The sequence below is a fragment of the Natrix helvetica genome (assembly GCF_964273705.1).
Source record: "Natrix helvetica genome assembly, chromosome: 4".
NCBI lineage: Eukaryota > Metazoa > Chordata > Lepidosauria > Squamata > Natricidae > Natrix > Natrix helvetica.
The window spans coordinates 2,305,675-2,332,484 of record NC_138550.1 but is presented as its reverse complement, the minus strand read 5'-3'; the positions used below and the strand labels follow the sequence as shown (position 1 = coordinate 2,332,484).

General features: G+C 43.4%; 1 protein-coding gene across 1 annotated transcript in view; it reads right to left on the bottom strand.

Moving 5' to 3' along the window:
- Positions 1-1,712: 1,712 nt before the first annotated feature.
- C2CD3 (C2 domain containing 3 centriole elongation regulator) overlaps positions 1,713-26,810 on the bottom strand; it is a 66,328-nt gene continuing 41,230 nt past the window's right edge. Inside the window, exons 27-33 of the mRNA XM_081952910.1 lie at positions 25,729-25,916; positions 23,125-23,225; positions 22,033-22,176; positions 21,146-21,348; positions 16,770-17,682; positions 12,057-12,162; positions 1,713-3,725 (exon numbers count right to left, since the gene is read on the bottom strand). Coding sequence (XP_081809036.1) covers positions 3,579-3,725; positions 12,057-12,162; positions 16,770-17,682; positions 21,146-21,348; positions 22,033-22,176; positions 23,125-23,225; positions 25,729-25,916 — 1,802 coding nt within the window. The 3' untranslated portion in view covers positions 1,713-3,578. The remainder of the gene's footprint in view (positions 3,726-12,056; positions 12,163-16,769; positions 17,683-21,145; positions 21,349-22,032; positions 22,177-23,124; positions 23,226-25,728; positions 25,917-26,810) is intronic.

Genomic DNA, 26,810 nt, shown 5'->3' with positions numbered 1-26,810 from the left:
CCATTATTCTATTCTATTCCATTCTTCATTCCATTAGTCTATTCCATTCTATTCCTTATTCCTATTCTATATTCCATTATTCTATTCTATTTCTTATTCCTATTCTATTCTATTCCTTATTCCTATTCTATTCTTCATTCCATTATTCTATTCTATTCTTCATTCCATTATTCTATTCTATTTCTATTCCATTCCATTCTATTCCTTATTCCTATTCTATTCTATTCTTCATTCCATTATTTTATTCTATTCTATTTCTATTTTATTCCATTCTTCATTCCATTATTCTACTCTATTCTATTTCTTATTCCTATTCTATTCTATTACTTATTCCTATTCTATTCTTCATTCCATTATTCTATTCTATTTCTATTCCTGTTCTATTCCATTCCATTCTATTCCTTATTCCTATTCTATTCTATTCTTCATTCCATTATTCTATTCTATTTCTATTCCTATTTTATTCCATTCTTCATTCCGTTAGTTATTCCATTCTATTCCTAATTCCTATTCTATTCTATTCTTCATTCCATTATTCTATTCTATTCTATTTCTTATTCCTATTCTATTCTATTCCTTATTCCTATTCTATTCTTCATTCCATTATTCTATTCTATTTCTATTCCTGTTCCATTCCATTCCATTCTATTCCTTATTCCTATTCTATTCTATTCTTCATTCCATTATTCTATTTCTATTTCTATTCCATTCCATTCCTTATTCCTATTCTATTCCTATTCTATTCCATTATTCTATTCTATTCTATTTCTATTCCTGTTTTATTCCATTCCATTCTATTCCTTATTCCTATTCTATTCTATTCTTCATTCCATTATTCTCTTCTATTCCTATTCTATTCTATCTTTCTCTGTAGCAAATCAGCCTCACTGCCTTCCTCTGTAGTACTCAATTCCCGATTAATATGGTTTACGGCTGGGGGTGATGGGAGTCAGAGTGAAAAGCATGGAGGGGAAGCGGGATTGGGAAGGGTTAATTTTTGCATTCTCCATTTCAAATTTTCAACAATTTGGGTTTGCAGATTTTTTTTCCCCATTGCAGGAATGGACCCGCTGGGCTGGCCGTGCTTCGCTCTAATTTTAATATTATTGTACCGCCTAATTTTTTAAGCTGTGGGGTGGCAATAAAGGTTAGTCCTCGACTTAGGACTGCAATTGAGCCCAGAATGACGGTCGTAGGTCGTGCTGGTTGTTCAGTGTGTCACCCTGTGACTGCATCTGATTTGACAAATTTCTTTTGCAATGGTTGTTAAAAATGAATGCCGATTTTGCGACCTTGTTTGCAACGGTTGTTAAACAAGCCCAGTGTTTACAACGGGAATTATTTTTTTGAAGGAAACCAGAAATGAATGCTACTTTATGACCTTTTTTTGTGCCTGGGTGAGGTCCGTCATAACTTTGTTGATAATCAACTGGTCGTAAGTCGAGGACTACCTCTCGACAGAACCGAGGTATTTCCTCAGCCTTCTGGTGCCTTCTCAAATTTTACACCCTATCAAAGAAAAGTGTCAACATTAGGGAACTATCTACTGCAGTGTTTCTTGAGTTTGGCCCCTTTAAGACGTCACTCCCAGAATTCCCCAGCCACCCATGAATTCTGGGAGTCGCAGTCCAGATCTCTTAAAGGGGCGGGAGGCAGGAAACGCTGCTCTACTGCCTCAAGCGTTACATGGCTATCCAGGAAATAGGCTCGAATTCATAAAAATATAACGTCGTTTTTATTGTGTAAAAAAGCTGAATCACAATAGTAATAATAATTTAAAAAAACCAAACTAAAAATACTTTGTAAATAAATTAGCACGGTTCCATTTGGAGGCATTATTGTTACCCAAAACCCCGAAATCTTCTTAAAAATTGGACAAAGCAGGAGAATCGAGGCTTAAACTGTGCAATTGACTACAGCTGTGTTTCTCAAACTTGGTCACCTGAAGATGTGTGGACTTCAACTCCCAGAAGTCCACGCATCTTCAGGTGGGCCAAGGTTGAGGTGCACTGGATTAGAGTCACACCTACACCTGTCCAGCTGGATGCAAATTTCCAAAGCAGTTGGTTGCTTTTTTTAATTTATTTTTTGCTGTGGAGGGCTGGGAAAACTTCCACAGGTGGAGCAATTCCCCCATCCTATGAGAACGGAACAGCCCCCCCCCCCCCCGTTTGCATAAAACGGCATCCTAAGCTCATAACCGCTCTCCTACAACCTCTTCCATTCCACACGCCATCCGGGGTACCCAGACAAGCCTCCAACCTGCAATCCACTGGAGAGGTTGAAAGAAAACCGATTTTAAAAAGTCGTTTCAGGAGAGGATGGACTCAGGCGTTCCTTTCCAAATTCCTTTCGGGCAAAGAATCCAGAAAGGATCATAATTATTCTTTTCCCCGTGGGAGACAAATGGAAAGAATTGAGAAGGTAAAGGAGAGATCCAGGGTGGACTTTTTAAAGAGGGAAGGAGCCAGAATGCCACTCTTTGGAACGAATTGGTTCCTCTCCACTGCTCCAAAAAAAGACATAGAGACAAAACGGTGGAGATTGAGGGGAAAAAGATAATTCTGTTGCTGCAATGTACCTTTTTTTCCTTATCTTCCTGTCGCTGAGAATTGATCAGTTTTAGCTGGTAGGTAGAATCTCTTCAAAGTGACAATGATATTTGAAGAAGGAAGGAGGGAAGGATGGGAGGGAGATGAAGGGAAAGGGGGAGATGAAGGAAGGGAGGGAGGAAGAAGAACAAAGAGAGAAGGAGAGGCAGAGGAAGGGAGGATGGGAAGGAGGAAGACGAAGTGAGAGGGGGAGATGAAGGAAGGAAGGAAGGGAGAAGGAGAGACAGAGAGACAAAGGACGAAGGGAGGGAGGAAGGAAAAAAGAAAGACAAGAGAGAAAGAGAAAGAAAAAGGAAGAAACAGAGAGACAAAGAGAGAAAGAGAAAGAAAAGAAGAAAAACAAAGAAAAACAGAGAGAGAGAGAGAAAGTGAAAGAGACAGTCTAGAAAGAGAAAGAGAGAAGAGAGAAAGAAAGAAGAAAAAGGAAAAAGTAAGTAAGAAAGAAAGAATAATCTGGATTTCTCTGCTATGAGTGGGTGGGAGGAAGTGGGGAAGATACCAAGGTCCCTCCCCACAGCCATGCCAGGTGCCCTGGGTACCATTTTACCCAGAGGGGCATCTTTGCAGCTCCCATGCCAACATTCAGGCCAGGAAACACAGGATGCTGAAAAGAAGGCGGTGAGGACAGGATGCGCCCTGGAGAACATGAGTTTATCCTGGCGGTGCCCACTCCAAACTCCAAACTCCCTTTTGGAGAACTGATGCAGGGGATGCCAACGTTCACCCTCTTGGCTCCCGGGTGTCTCCACGTTCTTCAAAGAGAACAAAGTGCTGCTTTATTAGGTGCTGTTTCGGAAAGAAGGGCGGGGGGCACAGGGGAGTGTCGGTCGAGGGATCTTGCGCTGATGTGACGCCCCCCGACTCTCTGCATTTGGGGTCAGTGGCATTCAGAAGACTGAGGTCACCGCGTACCGTGGAGACCACCTTCGCTGGAAGTTTTACGAAGCGGACTCGCTCCTGATGGCTCTATGCATTTTTGGAGAACTGCGTGGAAAAAATCCGAGCGATTCTTTTCATTTCCTCTTCGGGCGGCTGAAGGGGCATCGCGCTTGGCTTGGGGTGGACCGGCCCTCGGTCAGAAATTCTCGGAGCCTCGCTTCGGTCCTCTCCAGCCTGAAAAGGAGGAAAAGGAAAATGGTTCTCAAGAGTTTCTTTCTCGTTCTTATACAGAAATCATTTAAAAAAAAACCAATTTCTACAGTGACTCCAGATGTTGCTCTGGGAGTGAGATGGGCAGTTTGTAGGTTTGGTGCCTCGATAAACTAAATAAATAAGAAGTTAAATGTTCAGGAACACGAGTTCCTTTTAGGGAACAATTGATTTGCTGGGAGACTCTGAAATACCCCAGAGTCGCTTTGCAAAATGTCATACATGTCATATAAATTAGATAAAAGGATGATTGATATACAGACAGACGTAGATGATGGGTAGATAGATATAAGACAGACAGGTAGGTATGTCATGATAGACATGATAGATATTTAAATAGAAAATAGATAGATAGATAGATAGATAGATAGATAGATAGATAGATAGATAGATAGATAGACTGACAAACCTACAGATAGACAGATAGATCGACTGACTGACAGACAGACAGCAGGCAGGCAAGCAGATAGAGAGAAGGCTGGTTGGCTATTGAATGGAGGCAGATGATTTAGCGATGGATGGATGGATAGATAAGAACAGAGACAGAGAATGGATTGATAGATTAATAGACAGGCAAAAAAGATAAAGAGATAAATAGGAGATAGATAGATAGATAGATAGATAGATAGATAGATAGATAGATAGATAGATACAGACAGATAGACAGACACAGATATATAGATAGACATAGATAGATAGATAGATAGATAGATAGATAGATAGATAGATAGAGATAGGCAAGCAGACATACATGGATGAATGGATGGATGGATATTGCGTGGAGAAAGATAGATAATAGATACTGTAGGGATAGTTATTCACTTAACGTCGGATTCACTTAAACAACTGTTACTAACTTAACAAACTGCAGTGGTTCACTTAACGACTGTGGCAAGGAAGATGGTAAAAATGGGGCAGAAAGGAAGGCCTCCTTTACATGGGTGGGCCGGATCGCCGAGAATCACAACAGGCCAACATCCTGCAAATCCCATTCCTTAAAAGGGCATTCTTTATACAGGGGGAAAAGTCTCTTCTTCCATCACCGGTTTGGATTTTGCTGATGAAGGATCCTGGAGTTTTTTTGTTTTGAAAGAGACCTCTCAGCCTTGAACCTTGGGGAAGGGAAGAGAGGCCAAGCCAAGAGAAATCACAGCCCCAAGGCCAGGGGGGGTGGGTGGGGTGGGGGCATTAAACTCTGCAATATTAAACCCTGGTTGGGAATAAACCCTCCCGATTGCAAAAGGGCAGCCCAGCCAGGCAGCTGGTCCCAAGCTATTAATGGCCCTCCCACCTTTCACCCACTGAGGGGAGCCTGTTTTCCCTCTCCAACCTGCACCCTGAAACTCTAGGAAGGAAGGGGGGGGGGTTGGCTTCTAGAAAAGGGGCCAGTTCGGCTTAGCCAAGCAATAAACTCGGTGGCTAATAATACACTCGGCTGCACTTTCGCCTCGGCTCAGTTCTAGCACTGCAGCGACAATTTTAATTTCTTAATTTTATTATTTGGAAAGGGCTGGATCGCAACACCAGGGTCATCGAAATATGTGTGCCAGGGAGGAAGGCTGTGGCTTAAAAATATCAGATAGATGGACAATAAGATATATATGATAGATAGATAGATAGATAGATAGATAGATAGATAGATAGATAGATAGATAGATAGATAGATAGAATAAAAAGATATCAAATAGATGACAGACAATAGAAAGCTAGCTAGATAGATAGATAAAAGAGACAGATAGATAAAGACAGATAGAAGATAGACAGACAGACAAAGACAGTAGATAGATAGATAGATAGATAGATAGATAGATAGATAGATAGATAGATAGATAGAGACAGATAATAAACAGATATCAAATAGATGACAGACAATAGAAAGCTAGCTAGGTAGATAGATAAAAGAGATAGATAGATAAAGACAGATAGAAGACAGACAGACAAAGACAGTAGATAGGTAGGTAGGTAGATAGATAGATAGATAATAAACAGATATCAAATAGATGACAGACAATAGAAAGATAGATAGATAGATAAAGACAGATAGAACATAGACAGACAGAAAAAGACGATAGATAGATAAAAGATAGATAAAGACAGATAGAGACAGACAGAAAAAGACAGAAGATAGATAGATAGAAAGAAAATAAATGATAGATGATAGATAAGTTGATTGATGGATAGAAATGATTGATGATTGAGTAGACAGATAGATAGATTGATATAGACAGATGATAAACAGATATCAAATAGATGACAGAGGATAGATAGATAAAGATAGATGATAAACAGATATCAGATAAATGAAATTAAATAATTTATTTGATTTTTATCCAATAGTGGTTATACTACTTTATAACTAACTCAAAGTGGCGAATGTACATGCTCCTTCCTCCTCTGGTATTCCTCACAACAACAACAACCCTGTGAGGTGGTTTGGGGTGAGAAAGAAGGAGTGGCCAGCTTCCATGCCTCAGGAGGGACTAGAACTCCCAGTCTCCTGGTGTCTAAGCCAACATCTTAATCACTATGCGAAACTGGATCTCATAACCAAATACAAGCAGTCCTCGACTTACAACTGTTCATAGTTAACACACTTACAATCCCTGAAAAAAGTGACTTACGGCTGTTTTTCAGACTTACGTCCCGGGGATCAAAATCCAGACGTTTGGAAACTGACTCGTATTTATGACGGTCACAGTGTCCAGGGGTCACGCGATCCCCTTTTGCGACCTTCTGACCAGCAAAATCAAGGGGGGGGGGAGCCAGATTCACTTAATGACCCTGTGACTAACTTAACAGCCGCAGCGATTCGCTTCAGAACCGTGGCAGGGAAGGTCGTAAAATGGGCCGAAATTCACTTATCTCTCACTTGGCGACAGAAATTTGGGGCTCACTTGTGGACAGAGGCCTGTAACCCCAACGTCCTAGACCCCCTGGTTAGAGACATTCTAGATGCCCCAAGGGGCAGACTGATGCCGCTCAGGTGTCCACGTTCAGGTGTCCATCATCCAGGTTCATGGTTGTCCTTTCAGGAGGCAGTTGGACTTTCTGGTTTTTTCTTTGAAGACATTTTGCTTCTCATCCAAGAAGCTTCTTCAGCTCTGACTGGATGGTGGGGAAGGGAAGGATTGAAACTCCTTGCAGACAGCTGGTCATTTGCATCCTTTGAGAGGGTCCTTGAGGCCACTTGGAGGTTTTACTTGTGTCCTCAGGGTCCCCAGAGTGGTGCAAATGGTTCCTTAGTCTGCAATTTTTTCCCCCTCTGGAAATCCATTCCTTCTCCCACCCCATTTCAAGGGTCTTCACCCCAAATTGTGTAGCTAAAAAGTCTGTAGAGATTCTCCGTCATCCAGATCACAGTTGACCCAAAGGTGCTTTTTTTTCAGGAGGCAACTAAACTTTCTGGGTTTTTTTCTTTTGAAGAGGTTTCACTTCTCCTCCAAGGAGCTTCTTCAACTCTGACGGGATGGTGGGGAAGAGAAGGACTGATACTCCTTGCAGAGCTGAAGAAGCTTCTTGGAGGAGAAGCAAAACCTCTTCAAGGAAAAAGTCCAGTGGCCTCCTGAAAAGAAAAGAAAAAAGCCACCTCTGGGACATGTTCAGGGTGCTTTTTAGCCCCCAAATGTTGTAACTTTCCAGTGGCTGAAAGTTCAAACCCAAATGACACACGGATCGGGTGTCCGGCTTCCTATTTATACACCCTTATGTACACTTAAGCCAGGGATCCCTTCCATGCCGACAGGGGCTGCTCAGAGCGTCTTAAGAGGCTGGCAAGAGAGGGCAGCTGGCTGGCTCCTCTCCTGCCACCCGGCAGGCCGGTGTGTTGCGGCCCCAGCCCAAAACTCATCCGGCTGCCTCCGGCTCCGGTTTGCCTCTGTACGGCTTGAGTCAGCAAAGGGAGTGAATGGAAGGTGTCCCCGAGACTCCCTCTGCTGATGGAGCCGCCCCAGGTTGGGCCACTTCCAGCACCAGGGACCTCAGGTGAGCCGGGAAGGATCCGGTGCACGGACTCAACTTTCTGGTCCTCATTAAGGACCGTTAGCTCACTGGCCACCAAACGTTTGGGCAGCAGGTTTTTCCATGGAGTGGAGGGAATGTGATTTCATGTGCTTCCTGCATCCTGTGGATGGAGCATCGCTTGTTTGCATGGCCTGGTTTCTGGACTCTTTCTCTCTCACTCTGTTTCTCTCTCTCTCTCTCTCTCTCTCTGTTTCTTTCTCTCTCTGTTTCTTTCTCTCTCTCTGTTTCTCTCTCTGTTTCTTTCTCTGTGTTTCTTTCTCTCTCTGTTTCTCTCTCTGTTTCTTTCTCTCTCTCTCTGTTTCTTTATCTCTCTCTGTTTCTTTCTCTCTCTCTCAGACCCTTTGAGAGCTGTATGCAACGTAATTTCATTTAATGTATGCCAATTAGTGTACATTCAAAGTGACAGTGATATCCATCTCATCCATCTGTCTGTCCATCAATCCAACCATATATTTCATCCATCCATCCGTCCATCCATCCATTTCATCCATCCATCTGTCCATCCATCCATATCATCCATCCATTTGTCCATCCATCTATATTATCCATCTATATTATCCATCCATCTGTCCATCCATCCATCCATCCATCTATATCATCCATCTATCTGTTCATCCATCCATCTGTCCATCCATCCATCTGTCCATCCATCCATCTATATCATCCATCCATCCGTCCATCCATCCATTTCATCCATCCATCTGTCCATCCATCCATATCATCCATCCATTTGTCCATCCATCTATATTATCCATCTATATTATCCATCCATCTGTCCATCCATCCATCCATCCATCCATCCATCCATCCATCTATATCATCCATCTATCTGTTCATCCATCCATCTGTCCATCCATCCATCTGTCCATCCATCCATCTATATCATCCATCCATCTGTCCATCTATCCATCTATATCATCCATCCATCTGTCCATCCATCCATCTATATCATCCATCCATCCATCCCCTCCATCTCCCGCATGCCCCCTGGCCCCACCTGCATGGTGGAGCTGAGCTGGGGCACAGGTGGTGCCATCAGGGTTCTCGAACTAATTCCTTTCATCCTTGAGTTTGGAATTAGTTTGGAATTATCTCTCTGAGCCAGGAGAGGAGGAGGAGGAGGAGGAGGAGGAGGAGGAGGAGGAGGAGGAGGAGGAGGAGGAGGAGTTTTGTCTACATGATGAATCAAGAGACATTTGGGTTCCAACTCTGTTAAGTTTAGAATGATGATCGGTGCAGAATACCATCCTGTTCTTTTCTCAAAGTGCCAAAAATTGGAGTTTTTTTTTTTTAAAAAAACAGCCTTTCTCAGAATGTTCTTCATGCTGACCTCATCAACGCAAGAACACCGGAGTCGGTTTCACTCAGGCGAGTGACGTACGGTCTGTCACTTCCACTGGACGGCAAATTGAAGAGTCACCTCCTGACCTCTGGAGAATCTATAAAGAGCTTTGGCAAGAGAGGGGGAACATCTCGCTTGGGTTAAAAACCCGAAATAGTCCTTGGAGGGATGGCCAAGACCAGGGAGCCAGTAACCTCTGTTGACTTAAGATCCCTGAGTATAAAAGAACAGAAAGATGGAAAAATCCTTGATTTGCAACAGGCGTGTCCATTTACGGCTTTTAAGGCTTGAGGATTTTGACTCCCCAAATTCCCCAGCCAGCCATGCAAGGTTGGACACTCCTGATTTTTAGATCCTGATGGATCCCATCCTCAGAAATGGTCCCTCCTTCCTGTAGGGAGAAGAGCACTTGGGCTTTCCGGAGTGTAGCATATCCTAGAGCAACTATTATTAGACAATCAATCAGAATAGAGCTGGAAGGGACCCTTGGAGGTCTTCTAGTCCAACCCCAGGCTCAAGCAGGAGACCCTATTATACCATTTCAGACAAATTGTTGTCCAGTCTCTTGTTAAAAACCTCCAGTGATGGAGCATCCATAACCTCTGGTGGCAAGCAGTTCCACTGGCTAATTGTTCTCACTGTCAAGACATTTCTCCTTAATTCCAGGTTGAATCTCTCCTTGGTCAGTTTCCTTCCATTTTTCCTTGTTTGGCCTTCAGGGGCTTTGGAGAACAGCTTGACCCCCTTCCTCCTCTCTGGGGTAGCCCCTCAAGTATTGGAAGGCTGCTATCGTGTCACCGTGAGGGTGAACTTATGGCACATGCGGCAGAGGGGGCACGCAGAGCCTTCCCTGCTGGCACTTGCGCCTTCACGCCAGTTCACACCTCCATGGTGTTTCTTTCACGAGCTTCTGTTTCCCTGCAAATGACGCAACCGAAACTTCTCTCGAAAGAAGAAAAAGTTCTTACTTCGGTGTTGGGAGGCCCTGCCTGCCGCAGGCCAGCTGGTCTTTGGGTCTCGGCTGAGCATGCGAGCATGTCCATGTCTGCGTGGGTGTGTGCATGTCTGCATATGTGCACATTAGTGCATGTCTACGCATGCGCAGTTTGGGCACTAAAAGGTTCACCATTCCTCTTGAACTTAACAGCTAGCTTTTTTTTAAAAAAGCAGTAAGCAAACAGTAAACAACATTGCAATCCAGGAACTACCAACTCAGATAAACAAGCGAATCGCAAACAAGCAACGGCCTAATGGAGGAATCACTAAGAATTCTCCCACCAAGAAGGACAGGGCAAGGCAAATCTCATTCCTTGTAGCGCTGATGACGTTACCTGGTTGGGTCATGAAATGTCTGCAAGAAAACAACTAAGCTCAGAGAGCACCAAGGACTCCACAATCCTTGTCTTCCTCCTCCTCCTCTTCCTCTTCCCCTCCTCCTCCTCTCTACAAACCCCACTCCCTTCTAGCACTGATGATGCTACCTAGGTAGGTCATGAAACGTCTGCAAAAATACCACCAATCTCAAATAGCACCAAGGACCCCACAGTTCTCCTCCCCCTCCTCCCCTCCGCAACCCCCCTCCCTTCTAGCATTGACAATGTCACCCAGATAGGTCATGAAACGCCTGGAAGCTGAAACAAATTTTCTCAGGAGGTTGAACTAACTCTGGCTCCAGGGCCATGGCCGAAGGGCTAAATGCAAAGGGACTGCTAACAGGATCCTCGATGGGACCAGGTGGATTATCGGGAGATCCTTTCCCTTGCCAAGTAAGAGCCTGGTCCTGTTTACGTGGAAATTAAATCTATAAAGGTCTGGAGAAGGACAGCAGGTTTTTTTCCCCTCTGTATTCAGGGCTAAAGGCCAGGCAGAGAAGAAAATGCAAACCGCTCCCCTGTTTTATTTTATTACTCATCTATTACAATTTTATAGAATAGAATAGAAAATAGAATAAAATTAGAATAGAATAGAAAGAAATTAGAATAGAACAGAATATAATGAAAAAAAGAAATGAATGGAACAGAAAATAGAATGAAATTAGAATAGAATAGAATGAAATTAGAACAGAATGAAAGAAAGAATAGTAGAATAGAACAGAACGAATAGAATAGAATAGGAAAGGGAATAGAATAGAAGATAGAATAGAATAGAGTAGAATGAAATTAGAATAGAATAGAATGAAATTAGAATAGAATAGAATAGAATATAGGAATAAGGATAGAATAGAATAGAATGAAATTAGAATAGAATATAGGAATAAGGATAGAATAGAATAGAATAGAATGAAATTAGAATAGAATATAGGAATAAGGATAGAATAGAATAGAATATTTATTTTATTTATTTATTTATTCAATTTATAAGTCGTACCCTCTCCTCGAAGGGACTCGGGGCGGCGTACAATAAAATATTTAAACATATGGTATGGAGGAGGTATATACATAATAGAATGAAATTAGAATAGAATATAGGAATAAGGATAGAATAGAATAGAATAGAATAGAATAGAAATTTGCCAAGTGTGATTGGAAACACAAGGAATTTGTCTTTGGGGCAAATGCTCTCAGTGTACATGAAGAAAAATAAAATAGAATACATTCATCAAGAATCCAAAGATACAACCCTTAGTGATAGTCATAGGTGAGTAATAAGCTATCAAATTGTACTAGGAAATACATAAAAATATAAATTTTAAAGATACAAACAACATGGTCATAAATGGATAGGTCAAAAGTGATGATAATATTATGATAAGTCATAAGTGGATAGAAGAGATAGGTACTTGGAAGGAAGAGAATAATAATAATAGTAATAGTCTTAGTAGGTAATAGGAGAGTGTTGTGGGAATGAGTTGTTTATATCATCGAGATCTCCTATAAAGGCACTCTGTCTGGGTGGCTTTTAAGTTATAAAACAAGTAAAATAATAATACTTACTTTATGAGCAGTCACCAGGGGAGAGGAGGAAGCGCTGAGAAGCCTCATGGAGACCTCCAGATGTTGTGGAGGGAGGAAGAAATTGGGCACCATAATCGGCTCGGATCTGAGGAACAGAGTTAAGGAACAGAACAGCTGGGGCATAGACAGGTAGAGTCCTCGACTTACGATGCTTCCTTCAGAGAATGTCCGAAGTTGTGAGGGCACTGAAAAAAAGTGACTGATTGTTTCTCACATTGAACGACCGTTGCAACATCCCCTGAGGTCAAAATTCAGAGGCTTGGCCATTGACTCGTATTTATGACGGTCGCAGTGTCCCGGGGCTCCTGTATTCTGCGACCTTCTGACAGGGAAGTCAAGGGGGAAGCCAGGTTCACTTAACAACTGCTCAACTGTGTCGTACGGCGAGGACTACCTGGAATTCAGTTCTTGTGCCTGAGTGAGGTTCTTCCGACTTAAGAGGCAGAAGGCTCTGGTGTTTCCTTGGCTGGGAAACTCCCAGAATGCTCTGGGGGACCAGGTGAGACCCTTTATTCATTGGACTGGAGACCCTCCTTCTCCCACCTATGTCAATTCCTAGCCCCCCCCCCACTTTTCCTTCCTGGTGGCACAGTGGTTACAGTGTGATACACTACTCTGCCCCACTGTCAGCAGTTCGATCCTGGCCGGCTCAAGGTTGACTCATCCTTCCATCTGAGGTCGCTAAAACAAGGACCCAGATTTTTTGGGGGGGGCAGGGGGCAAAATCTGACTCTGTAAACCGCTTAAAGAGAGAGCTGGAAGGAATTGTAAAGTGGTATATAAGTCTAAGGGCTAAGAACGAGATGGCTGAGGCCCCACAGAGTAATCTCTCTTAGCCAAGTCAGGGTACTTCCTAGGCTGCCTCCAGGCCAGATACGGAGCATATAAATTAAGAGAAAGAAGGACTAGGGGAGACATGATAGCAGTCTTCCAATATCTCAGGGGTTGCCACAAAGAAGAGGGAGTCAAACTATTCTCCAAGGCACCTGAGGGAAGAACAAGAAGCAATGGGTGGAAACTAACCAAGGAGAGAAGCAACGTAGAACTGAGGAGAAACTTCCTGACAGTGAGAACAATTAATCAGTGGAACAGAAGTTGCCTCCAGAAGTTGTGAATGCCCCAACACTGGAAGTCTTTAAGAAGATGTTGGATAGCCATCTGTCTGAAACGGTATAGAGTTTCCTGCCTAGGCAGGGGGTTGGACTAGAAGACCTCCAAGGCCCCTTCCAACTCTACTATTGTATTATTGTATTGTATTAAATTGAATAAATTAATGTATACAACTTAGAGCTGCCAGTTGTCCAGAATGACTACTATCAGATAGCCAGAGTGATATAGTGGTGAAGGGTGAATTCTAGTTTGGCCTTAGGCATGAAAACCAGCTGGGTGACTTTGGGCCAATCACCAGGAGACGGTGAGTTCTAGTCCCACCTTAAGCACAAGCCAGCTGGGTGACTTTGGACCAGTCCCTCTCTCTATTTCTGAGCCCAGCCTACCTCACCGAGTTGTTGTTGTGAGGAAAATAGGAGGAGGAAAGAATATCCGGTATATTAGCTGCCTGGAACCCTTTATAAAAATTTAAAAAGGCAGGGAATAAAAACCTACAAGCAAATTATTTTCCACTTGATCTGATCTGTAGATGCCAACAAACTTAATCCGGGTGACTTTTCCTGAAGCGTTTTTGCTTCTGCCAAGGAACGATGGCTTAGAGTAGGGGTGTCCAAACTTGGGAACTTTAAGACTTGTGGACTTCAACTCCCAGAATTCCCCAGCCAGCCATGCTGGCTGGGGAATTCTGGGAGTTGAAGTCCACAAGTCTTAAAGTTCCCAAGTTTGGACACCCCTGGCTTAGAGAAATGTTCAGCAACCTCTTCTGCCTTCAATGTAGGATCTGGGTAAGGCAATTTTGACTACAGGTAGTCACAGACCTACAAGCCTTCATTTAGCGACCGCTCAGAGTTACAACGGCACTAAAAAAAAAACCAGAAAAAAATTAGAATAGAAAATCGCAAAGAAAAAATACAGGTTGTCCTCAACTTAACAACAGTTCAAAGTTGCAACGGCGGCACTGAAAAAAAAAAGACTTATTACCGTTTTCCACATTTACGACCCTCGCAGCATTCCCCATGGCCGCGAAATCAAAATTCAACCGACTCATATTTATGACGGCTACAGACTCCCCGGGGGTCATATATTCTGCGACCTTCGGACAAGCACAGTCAACGGGGAAGCCGGATTCACTTAACAACTGGGTGACTAACTTGTGATTTGCTTAGCGACTGTGGCCAGAAAGGGCAGAACTCACTTAACAACTGTCTCTCTTAGGAAAGGGGGAAAAATGGCTCAGTTGTGGTGTTTAGGCTACTTAGAATAGAATAGAATAGAATAGGATAGAATAGAATAGAATAGGAGAGTTGGAAGGGACCTTGGAGGTCTATTCTATTCTCGTTTTGGTGGCTGCATTTAGGACTTCCTGTCCGCAAAACTCAGATTTTTCTCCAAGGACGTAGAAACCGCCTCCTGTTCTTGGAGAGAGGACTTGAGATATTAGTAATCATTAAATCAGACTAATAAAACGTGTTCTCCTTTTTCTTGGAAACAGCAGGCCAAAGGTTCAGTTACTGACTTTGGTCCTTGCTGGCTAAGAACTCTGGGAATTGTAGTCTGGCATATTTGCCAGGTGCTGCTAAGCCGAGGAAGGCTAAGCGCTAAGGGATTTAGCAAGGAGAAAGTGCGTCACATCCAACAAATGCTTTATGAGTGGCCAACACCAAGAGTAGCCCTTGACTTACGGCTGGGAGTGAGCCTGCAATTATAAATTGTGTGGGTCATTAAGTGGGTCAGCATGTGACCAATGCAACCAATTTTATGACCTTTAGGGCAGTGGCCGTTAAGTGACAGCAAGGTGATAAAGTGGGCACCGTGGTCGTTAAAACAAATACTATGGCCATTAAGTGAATCCATTGTTTACTACGGGTGTCTTTTACTACAGAAACCGAAGTACAGGTAGTTCTCGGCTTACAATGGTTCGCTTAGTGACTGTTCAAAGTTTACGATGGCACTGTAAAAAAAAGGGACTTAGGGGCAGTTCTCACACTTACGACCGTTGCAGTGTCCCTGTGGTCATGTGATCAAACTCCAGACGCTTGGAAACTGGCCTGCACTTAGGACGGTTGCGGTGTGTCCCCACCCCTTTTGGCGACTTTCTGACAAAGCAAAGTCGATGGGGAAGCCGGATTCACTTAACAACCGTGTTACCAGCTTAAAGACGGCAGTGATTCACTCAATCATTGTGGCAAGCAAGGTTGTAAAAGGGGCCAACGTGCACTTAACAAGGGTATCGCTTAGCAATGGGGAATTTTGAGCTGAATTCTGGGCATAAGCTGAGGACCACCTATAAGGGGAGGCACAGGCAGGAATCAGCAGCCCTTACCCAGCTCACTTAGCCGGCCTCTTATTCAAAAGCTCTTTTGCCAACAAAGGAGAATCTTTGTAGCTCAGGGTTGAACTGAAGGAGGCCCTTGTTGCTCTCTGAGCTTGCAGATGTTTCATGACCCAGCTAGGGAACATCATCAGTGCTAGAAGGGAGTGGGAGTTTGTGGCGAGGACGGGGAGGGGGAAGAGGAGGAGGAAGAAAGAAGGAGGCAGGACTGTGGGGTCCCCTTGGTGCTTTCTGAGGTTGGTAGTTTCTTGCAGACATTTCATTACCACACTAGGTAACACCATCAGTGCTAGAAGGGAGGGGGGTTTGTGGAGAAGAGGAGGAGGAAGAAGACTGTGGGGTCCTTGGTGGTCTCTTGAGCTTGATGGTTTTCCTGCAGACTTTCATTACCACACTAGCACTAGAACTAACATCATCAGTTCTAGAAGGGAGCAGGATTTGTGAAGGAGGAGGAGGAGGAGGAAGAGGAGGAGGAGGAAGAGGAAGAGGAGGAGGAGAAGAAGAAGAGGAGGTGACGAAGGCAGAGGCGGAAGAGGAAGACTGTGGGGTCCTTGGTGCTCTCTGAGCTTGGTGGTTTTCTTGCAGGCATTTCATGACCCATCTTGGTAACATCATCAGTGCTAGAAGGGTGGGGGGTTTGAGGGGGGGAGGAGGAGGAGGAGGAGGAGGAGGAGGAGGAGGAAAGGAGGAGGGAAGACTGTGGGGTCTTTGGTGCTCTCAGGTTGGTAGTTTTCTTGCAGACATTTCATTACCACACTAGGTAACATCATCAGTGCTGGACGATAACGTCAGCTAGCACTGATGACGTTCCCTAGCTTTAATGTCTGCAAGAAAACAACCAAGCTCAGAGAGCACCAAGGAGCCCACAGTCCTCCTCCTCCTCCTCTTTTTCCCTCCTCCTCACTTCTTTCCCCCCCTCCCCCCCTCCCCCCCTCCTCTATAAACCCCCCTCCCTTCTAGCACTGATGAAGTTCACTAATTGAGTCACGAAAACGTCTTCAAGAAAACAAATACGCTCAGAGGGCACCCAGGACCCCTCAAAGGCCCCTCAACCTAATCTGTTGCCTTCCTGGACCTCACCTCCACGATTGTGAGTTTGAAGCCAAGTCGAGGGAGAGTCGGTGGTGGCCGCACTGAGGACCACGGAGAAGAAGTAAAAGGAAGACCTCCTCCTCACGGATGCACCCTCCTTTATTCAAAGACGAGACGGGCGTTTTGCGCAGTTGACAAAGGTGGGGGGAAAAGGATACAGCGTGATCACGGGCATGTTGGACTCTTCTGGAAGGTCTTCGCCGTCTTCTCCAAAACGGGCCTCCGTCTCTTGCACGATGTCCTGCCATGGGGGGCAAAGCTGGAGACCCTCTTCTCCTTTCACGTTCCTGCCTTCTTCCTGCTGGGGGTCTCTGTGCAGGTTTTCTCCTCCTTCTGCCGCAACCCTCTGCCATGGTCTTACGAAGTCTCCCCCACCGTTGTGCGTGGACGGCGCTTCTTCAGGTCCTCCTTCCTGGGCTTCCGCTGATCTTCCTTGACCAACTTTCTGGATTTCTGCAGTTTCCACCCGTCCTGCAGTTGTGGTCTCTTCTTCCCCATCTTCTTCCTCGGCATTGTCCCCGTCTTCTTCTTCTCTGTTTCTGGATCCAGTGACGCTGGAGACACTCAAAGGATCCTCTTGGACCACGTCAGAGACGGAGCTGCTTCGGATGGTGCTCTCTTTCGGTAAACCGTCCCCATCCTTCGCCATCTGGACTGGTTCCTGCTCGGTTTCGGAGACGAAGCTGGACCAGGGACTGGTTTTGTCCGTCACAGTGGTGATTTCGTTCAGCGTTCTCGGTTCTACGATGGCCTCTTCATACTCTTCCTCACTGGGGGACTGAGCAGAGTCTTCCTCCCTCTGGATCCCGTGGAGGAATCCTGCTTTTGGGGAGTTTGTTGGGTCAAAGAATCCATACAGCATGTCTTCTGCAGAAGGGGATTTTCTGAGAGGTTCTTCTTCCCCTATCCTGGGATTCCAGAATTCATTGCTTGAGGGAGCTTTGAGCATCTCGGTCCTGGAGGCGCCGTTTTCCTGCCCAAGGTGGGCCTGGTCAGTGCTTGAGAATCTGTGACCGTCTTCATGAACTCGTAAGGATTCCTCAAGGTGGCTTGTCATCTGAGGCCATAGATCTAATGGAAGAGAAGGAATTTCAATGTGTTGTCAGGAAAGGAGAAAGCATTAAGGTTTCAGCATTATTGCAACTGCCAGTGATAACAAGGTGGCATTAAACTTGCAAAGAACGAGGATAAAATTCAGGTAAGAACCGGTAATAGTTGTAAGACAACCACTACATGCATTAGAAACAATTTATTCCACTTTTTTTTTTGACAGCTATGGGACATTTCTGCTGAATTTAAAAAAATGTGATTTAAATGTGAACTAAAACCGGAATTATTTCTGTTAGGAATTATAAAAAGAAATTATGAAAAAAATATTAGATACTTAATTCTCGCTGAGAATTACATTAGCACAAAACTGGAAAAATAACTACACACCAACAGAAGAAAATGTAATTTAAAAAATATTGGAATGTGCAGAGATGGGTAGGCTCACGACAGAATTAAAAGAAAAAGAAGAAGCTGAATATTACTCCATATGGGATTTATGGTATAATTGGCTAGAGGAAAGGGGGGGAAAAGCAGGAAAGCAAAAGAGAAAACAAGAAAGATCAACAAATTAAAGCACAACTACAAAACTGGAAAATGATTAAAAGATAGAAATCCGAAATAGACAGTAGCAAATAAATAATAGGAAATGGATACAAAACAAGTCAAATGTAATAAAGGTTGATATACATAGATTATATAGAATGTTATATATAGAATGAAGAAAAAAGATGTATGAAATAATATAAATGCATATATATATATATATATATATATATATATATATATATATATATATATACACACACACACACACACACACACACACACACACACACACACACTTACATACATACATACATACATACATATAAAGTTATAGTTATATATATAAGCCTTATATGTACAGATAAAAGAATCACAACAGATATGTAAAAGAAGTGTAATTTGTTGCAAAGATGTGAAGTTTGCATAAACAAAATAAACAAAATAAAAAATGTGATTTATTTGTTGTTTTTTTAGTTTGAAAGTGTACAAATTTCTGTCCTAGGAGGGTCTGTTTCTCACTTCCAGTTCATGGTTTTTTGAGCTGTGACTCTAAATTAGAAAGAGAAAACTCCAGAATTGAAGTCAGACAGAAATACAACATGGAGGCTCCTTTTGGTGCACAATTGTATCTGGAATAATTGAATGCTCTTAGAACATGACTGCGGCTCTTTAACTAACCACCAAAACTGCCGATTTGAAGGATGCCAAACAAGAAATACACGATCACGAGACGATACGCCATCAAGTATAAAAGGGGGGGAAGGGGGGAAATAGGGAAGAAAATAACAATATATAAATATATATTCAAAAGTAGGATACAAAGGTGGGAAAACCGCAATCAGGATAGATTTGAGAAGGAAAGGGAATAAGAAATGATATTCAGCTGTTTTTGGGTCTGCGGAAATACCACCCCAAGAAAATAAAAATTAAGAGCTGGGAGAGACACCTGCAACAATAGAAAAAGAAAGGAAGAGGGGAGAGGAAGAGGAGGGAAGGGAGAAGGAGAGAGGGCAGGAAGAGGAAGAGAGTAGGTAGAGGAAAGGGAAGGGAAGAAGGAAGGGAAAGAAGAGAGGAAGGAAGAAAGTAGAGAAGGGAGGGAGGGAGAAAAGAAACGGAAAAGAAGGTGGTGTCAAATCAGGTGGAAGATGGTAAACAAAGCAACCCAAATGGGATGTTATAACCCTGTAAATCAGGGGTGTCCAAACTTGGCAACTTTAAGACTTGTGGACTTCAACTCCCAGAATTCTGGGAGTTGAAGTCCACAAGTCTTAAAGTTCCCAAGTTTGGACACCCCTGGCTTAGAGAAATGTTTAGAGTCGGCTTCAGCAACCTCGTCTGCCTTCAATGTAGGATCTGGGTAAGGCAATTTTGACTACAGGTAGTCATAGACCATAGGCATGAAAACTGGCTGGGTGACTTAAGCCCAGTCACCAGGAGACAGTGACGTCTAGTCCTGCCTTAAGTATAAAAGACAGCTGGGTGACTTAAGCCCCATCACCCAGAAGATGACGAGTTCTAGTCCTCCTTTAGCTATGAAATACAGCTTGGTGATTTTCACCAGGAGACGGTGACTTCTAGTTCGGCCGTAGGCATGAAAACCAGCTGGGTGACTTTTGGCCAATCACCAGGAGACGGTGAGTTCTAGTCCCACCTTAAGCACAAGCCAGCTGGGTGACTTTGGACCAGTCCCTCTCTCTATTTCTGAGCCCAGCCTACCTCACCGAGTTGTTGTTGTGAGGAAAATAGGAGGAAAGAATATCAGGTATATTAGCTGCCTGGAACCCTTTATAAAAATTTTAAAAGGCAGGGAATAAAAACCTACAAGCAAATTATTTTCCACTTGATCCGATCTGTAGATGCCAACAAACTTAATCCGGGCAACTTTTCCTGAAGCGTTTTTGCTTCTGCCAAGGAACGATGGCTTAGAGTAGGGGTGTCCAAACTTGGCAACTTTAAGACTTGTGGACTTCAACTCCCAGAATTCCCCAGCCAGCCGAGCTGGCTGGGGAATTCTGGGAGTTGAAGTCCACAAGTCTTAAAGTTGCCAAGTTTGGACACCCCTGCTGTAAATGGAATGATAAATGTATAAGAATGGCAAATGTAAAAAATAATAATAACTATGTGAATGTAGACCTATAATTGTATATAGAGAACAAAAAATAAAATAAAAAACGTTTCCGGAAAAAAGAAAAGAAATACACAATCACACAGATAGGCTGGGACAGCCCTTTTCTAGGCACAAATACTATTTCATTTCAAAGCACACGTCTCATTTCCTTGCAGGAACCAAACCTGTTTTGTTTTTTAAAAAAGGTTTGCAAACTTTTTCCAAGCAGTTTCAAATTCTGTTTTGCAAGGGAAGCAGAGTTTTCATTCTTGTCATTCAACTTTTATGCAGAGCCAGAAGTCCAGGCCAGTCACTGTTACAGCGATGGCCAAGAAAGGAACGTACTTCCATGCGCATACCCTTGCAAAGTCGCAGCTACTGTGCGCCTTTTACAACGGGCGCAATTTATTAGGAAATGCTGCTTATTTGTGGAAGAAGCGGCTTACGGCCGTGGTCATGTGATCAAAATTCGGAGGCTTGGCAACTGGCATGTACTTAGGACGGTTGGACTGACCAAGGGTCATGGGATCACCTTTTGCGACCTTTGGACAGGCAGAGTCAACGGGGAAGCTGGAGTCACTTAACAATGGCGGGAGTAGCTTAACAGCTGCCGCGATTCACTTTACGGCGGTGGCAAGAAAGGTCGTAAAATGGGGCAGAACTCACTTAACCACTGTCTCGTTTAGCAATGGAAACTTTGAGTTCAGTTGCGGTTGTTAAGTCAAGGATTGCCTAGCTTGTGCCCGTTACCAAATTCCATAGCCTTATACCCGTCATTGCGGACTTCTCCAGAGCCACTGGCATTGCCACGTCAGAAGGTGGGAAACATACCGACATGCTGGCTGCTAACTTGAGAAAGCAGATGAACGGGTTTCTGCTGCAGATGGTCTTCTTCCGGATGGATCCTCCTGGAGGAAGGTCTCTGGATGTCAAGGCCCAACATGGCGCTACAAGGAGCGCCCTGGTCTGTCAAAGGTCTGGTGAGTTTTTCGCTGAAATACCTCTGGATCTCGTCCAGCTCATTCAGGTTTTTTCTGGAAGAGAATGGAATGGAATAGAATATGAATTAGGAATAGAATAGAACATGGAATAATAGAATAGAATAATTAGAAATAGGAATAGAATAGAAAGAAGAGGAAGAATAGAATAGAATAATTAGGAATAGAATAGAATATGAATTAGGGATAGGATAGAATAGAACAGAACATGGAATAATAGAATAGAATAATTAGGAATAGAATATGAATTAGGAATAGAAGAGAAAGAAGAGAATAAATAGAAATAGGAATAGAATATGAATTAGGAATAGAATAGAAAAGAACATGGAATAATAGAATAGAATAATTAGGAATAGAATATGAATTAGGAATAGAAGAGAAAGAAGAGAAAGAATAGAATGAATAGAAATAGGAATAGAATATGAATTAGGAATAGAATAGAAAAGAACATGGAATAATAGAATAGAATGATTAGAAATAGGAATAGAATAGAATAGAAAGAAGAGGAAGAATAGAATAGAATAATTAGGAATAGTAATAGAATAGAATGGTCCTAAGTCACTTTTTTCAGTGCTGTCATAACTTTGAACGGTCATTAAGCGAACTGTTGTTAAGGCGAGGACTGCCGGTAATCCTTTATGGTGACTTTACTCCTCGGTGTACTTTACTCCTGCTCTTCCTACTGGGACCTGGATGCAAAATCCTGCTGAGCCTTTTCACCTGAGAGCTCTGAAGAGGGAGGTGTGGGACGAAAGAGTCCGGGACTCGAGTGTTTCCGCTTGCCCCGTCTTCTCCTCCGCTTGCTGTAACGACGTGTGGAACAGACGGACGTTTTGCACATGCTCTTGGTAACGGGATCCAGCCCTGCGGAAGAGCCAGGGCTAAGGTTAAAAGGCCCTCACCATAAACGTCTTCTAAAAGGCCCAGAGTCCACAGTCAAAAGAATACGAAAAGGAAATCGTGGATAAAGGACCAAATTAACAGGTTTAAACTGAACACACTTATAGAGGACTGAAAACACACCTTATGTAGAAATCCTAGAGACTAGGTACGGCAGCTCCAAAATATGTACACTCGTGTACCATTAAACATCAGTAAAGAAATGTGAGGTCCTTGGTGCTCTGTGAGCATGCGGGGTTTTCTTGCAGATGTTTCATGACCCAACTAGGTAACCTCATCAGTGCTAGAAGGAAGGAGGGGTTGTGAAGAGAAGGTGTAGGAGGAGGACAATGATGATTATGGGTCCTTGGTGCTCTGTGAGCTGGGTGATTTTCTTGCAGATGTTTCATGACCCAACTAGGTAACCTCATCAGAGCTAGAGGAGGAGGAGGAGGTGGAGGAGAATTCTGGAGTCCTTAATGCATTCTCTGAGCTGGGTTCTTTTGTTGCAGACGTTTCATGACCCAACTAGGGAACATCATCAGTGCTATGAGTATATAACTATTAATGCTATAATACTGGTGATGTTCCCTAGTTGAGTCATGAAATGTCTGCAAGAAAACCCCTAAGCTTCAGAGGGCACCAAGGACTCCACAGTCCTCCTCCTCTTTCCCCTCTCCACAAATCCTACCCCCTTACAACACTGATGAAGTTACCTAGTGGGGTCATGAAATGTCTGCAAGAAAGCAGTGATATCACGTGATACAAGAGAGGAGGCAGAATTTGAAATTTTACTGAGTCGGAATTTGGGGAAACGCATCAGATCCACAATAAATGGAATATTCCTGCCAATAAAGGCCTGGGATGAAAAAAGTGCAACACTAGGCAGTAATTTTGCAGCCTTGGAAACATCCACCTCTGGCTTTGTCCTACCTTGCATGGCTGGAAGCTTCCGGACTCTTCCACGGAGAACCTGAAAATCTGGGGGTGCCTCTGGTAGAGAAGGATGAGAATGAAGGATTCGCGTCCCTTGCCTGCAAAACAGAAGGCCTTAGGGTGGGTATCTCAACAATCCACAATTGGGCAATCAGTTTATTAAAGTAAAGGTAAAGGTTCCCCTCGCACATATGTGCTAGTCGTTCCTGACTCTAGGGGGCGGTGCTCATCTCCCTTTCAAAGCCAAAGAGCCTGCACTGTCCGAAGATGTCTCCATGGTCATGTGGCCGGCATGACTCAACGCCGAAGGTGACGGAACGCTGTTCCCTTCCCACCAAAGGTGGTTCCTATTTTTCTACTCGCATTTTTAATGTGCTTTCGAACTGCTAGGTTGGCAGAAGCTGGGACAAGGAATGGGAGCTCACTCCGTTACGCGGCGCTAGGGATTCGAACCGCAGAACCACCGACCTTTCTGATCGACAAGCTCAGCGTCTTAGCCACTGAGCCACCACGTCCCAGTTTACTAGGAACTTGGCAGAAGTATGCAATTTTCTTTTAAGTTCTTGAGGTTTCCAGGAATTTCAGTACAGGTTGTCCTCCACTTAGGTCTGCAATATGAGCCCAAATGTTCTATTGTTAAGGGGAAAAAAACAGATCCAGGAAACTACAGACCTATCAGCCTGACCTCAATACCAGGAAAGATTCTGGAAAAGATAATCAAGCAACGAATTTGCGAACATTTAGAAGCAAACAAAGTAATAGCCAAAAGCCAACATGGGTTTGTCAAAAACAGATCATGCCAGACTAATCTTATTGCATTCTTTGATAATGTGACAAAATTAGTGGACCAGAGGAATGCCGTTGATATAGTTTACTTGGACTTCAGTAAGGCTTTTGATAAGGTAGACCATAACCTACTACTAGATAAAGTAGAAGAATGTGGGTTAGACAGCATCACCACCAGATGGATTGGTAACTGGCTGACCAACCGCACTCAACGTGTAGTCCTCAATGGAACTGCATCTACATGGAGGGAGGTATGCAGTGGAGTACCCCAAGGCTCTGTTTTAGGCCCAGTACTCTTCAACATCTTCATCAATGATTTGGATGAGGGAATAAATGGGGAACTCATCAAATTTGCAGATGACACCAAGCTGGCAGGAAGAGCCAACACTCCAGAAGATAGGCTTAAGATACAGAAGGATCTTGACAAACTTGAACATTGGGCACTATCTAATAAAATGAAATTCAATGGTGAAAAGAGTAAGGTTCTACATTTAGGCAAGAAAAACGAAATGCACAGGTACAGTATAGGGGGTACCTTGCTCAATAGTAGTAACTGTGAAAGGGATCTTGGAGTCCTAGTGGACAACCACTTAAATAGGAGCCAGCCATGTGCAGCAGCTGCCAAAAAAGCCAACACAGTTCTAGGCTGCATCAACAGAGGGATAGAATCAAGATCATGTGAAGTGTTAATACCACTTTATAATGCTTTGGTAAGGCCACGCTTGGAATACGGCATTCAGTTCTGGTCGCCACGATGTAAAAAAGATGCAGAGACTCTAGAAAGAGTGCAGAGAAGAGCAACAAAGAGGATTAGGGGACTGGAGACTAAAACATATGAAGAACGGTTGCAGGAACTGGGTATGTCTAGTTTAATAGAAAGAAGGACTAGGGAGACATGATAGCAGTGTTCCAATATCTCAGGGGTTGCCACAAAGAAGAGGGAGTCAAACTATTCTCCAAGGCACCTTAGGGCAGAACAAGAAGCAATGGGTGGAAACTAATCAAGGAGAGAAGCAACTTAGAACTGAGGAGAAATTTCCTGACAGTTAGAACAATTAATCAGTGGAACAGAAGGTGCCTTCAGAAGTTGTGAATGCCCCAACACTGGAAGTCTTTAAGAAGACGTTGGATAGCCATCTGTCTGAAACGGTATAGGGTTTCCTGCCTAGTTTCCTTCTAGGGACTAGAAGACCTCCAAGGTCCCTTCCCACTCTGCTATTGTATTGCATTGTATTGTATTGTATTTATTGTATAGGTCAGACATGTGTTAAGTGAATTTTGCCCCATTTTACGACACAGTTGTTAAGGGAAACACTACATTAAGTTCGAACCGCAGCTGTTAAAGTGAAACTGGCTTCCTCCTTGACTCTGCACGTCAGAAAGTCGCAAAAGGGGATCATGTGAAACACATGGGACACTGCAACCGTCATAAATAGGAAGCAGCACCTGAATTTTGATCACAGATGCTGCAATGGTGGTAAGTGTGGCAAAACGGTCGTAAGTCACATTGTTCAGTGCTGTTGTAACTTTGAACGGTCACTAAACGAAGGGCTGTAAGTGGAGGATTTATCTGCAGTCAAGTACGAAATAGGTAAGAAAAAAGGAAAGAAAGAAATTGAGAACAAACAAACATACAATTAAACGGAAGAATAAAGCAAAAAGAAAAATAAGCGAAACAAAAAATAAGGGAACAGAACAATAAATAAATTAAAATGAAAAACAAAATAAATAAACAATAGATAAATAAAAAACTTTCGCAGCAAGCAGACTCGCCAAAGAGAAATTGGGAATGGTATGTAGAGAGGATGCTTTTACCTGGCAACTCCTTGCCTGCCTTACTTCTTTCAGGTGAGTGATGTTTTCAAGCGGGGAGATGGCGACTTTGACCTGCCCTCGGCACTGCCCGGTCAGATCGGTGATGTCGTACCAGCCACAGACGTACTGGAAGCCGGAGAGCAGGGGAGAGAGGTCCACGGATGCAAATCCTATCACTCGTTCAACGTCTGCAAGGAAAATGGCATGTAAAAAGCATGTGAGACATCTCAGCAATTAAAATGTGCCCCTTGCCATAAGAAATCCTAGTTTGTGCTCCCAATTCCAAACGTTGGCCTCTAAGAGAGCCAAATGGCACTGAGGGAAAAGGCAATCGACTGAGTAAAAAATGATCAGATGTTAACTTTGCAAGCTCTAGTTTAATCTGCCTTCTTCCAAGTGGCCCAGACTACAGCTCCCATTATCAGTTAAATGCACCTTTCAAGTAGCAATAAAAACACCCCCAAACATAGTTAGCTGCAAGTAATTGGGATTTTTTAAAAATATCCTTCCCTTACTTTGTAAAAGGGAAGACTTCATTTTCAAACAAGCTATTTATTCATTTGCTTAGTTTTTTTCCTTCCTTCCTTCCCTTCTTTCCTCCTTTCTCTCTTTCACCTCCCTTCCTCCCATTCTTTCTTCTCCCTCCCTCACATTCTTTCCTTCCTTCCTTCCTTCCCTTTCATTCACTTCCTCCCACTCTTTCTTCTACCTCCCTTCCTTTCCTTCCTCCCTCGCTCTTCGTCCCTTCCCTTCTTTCCTCCTTTCACTCTTTCACCTCCCTTCCTCCCACTTGTTCTTCTCCCTCCCTCACACTCTTTCTTTTTCCTTTTTTCCTTCCTTCCTTCCTTCCTTCCTTCCTTCCTTCCCTCCCCTCCTTATAGCCACCCATCTCAATCAATAACTCTGGGTGGCTTACAATTCCAAAAGTATAAAAACAATGAAAAGGATTAAAAAGCGTTTTAAAAACAATAAAAGCATCCAAATTAAATACCCATGGCCGCCGAGATACTTGGCCAGTTAATAGTACAGGCAGCCCGAGACTTATGACCATTCATTTAATGTTTCAAAGTTACAACAGCATG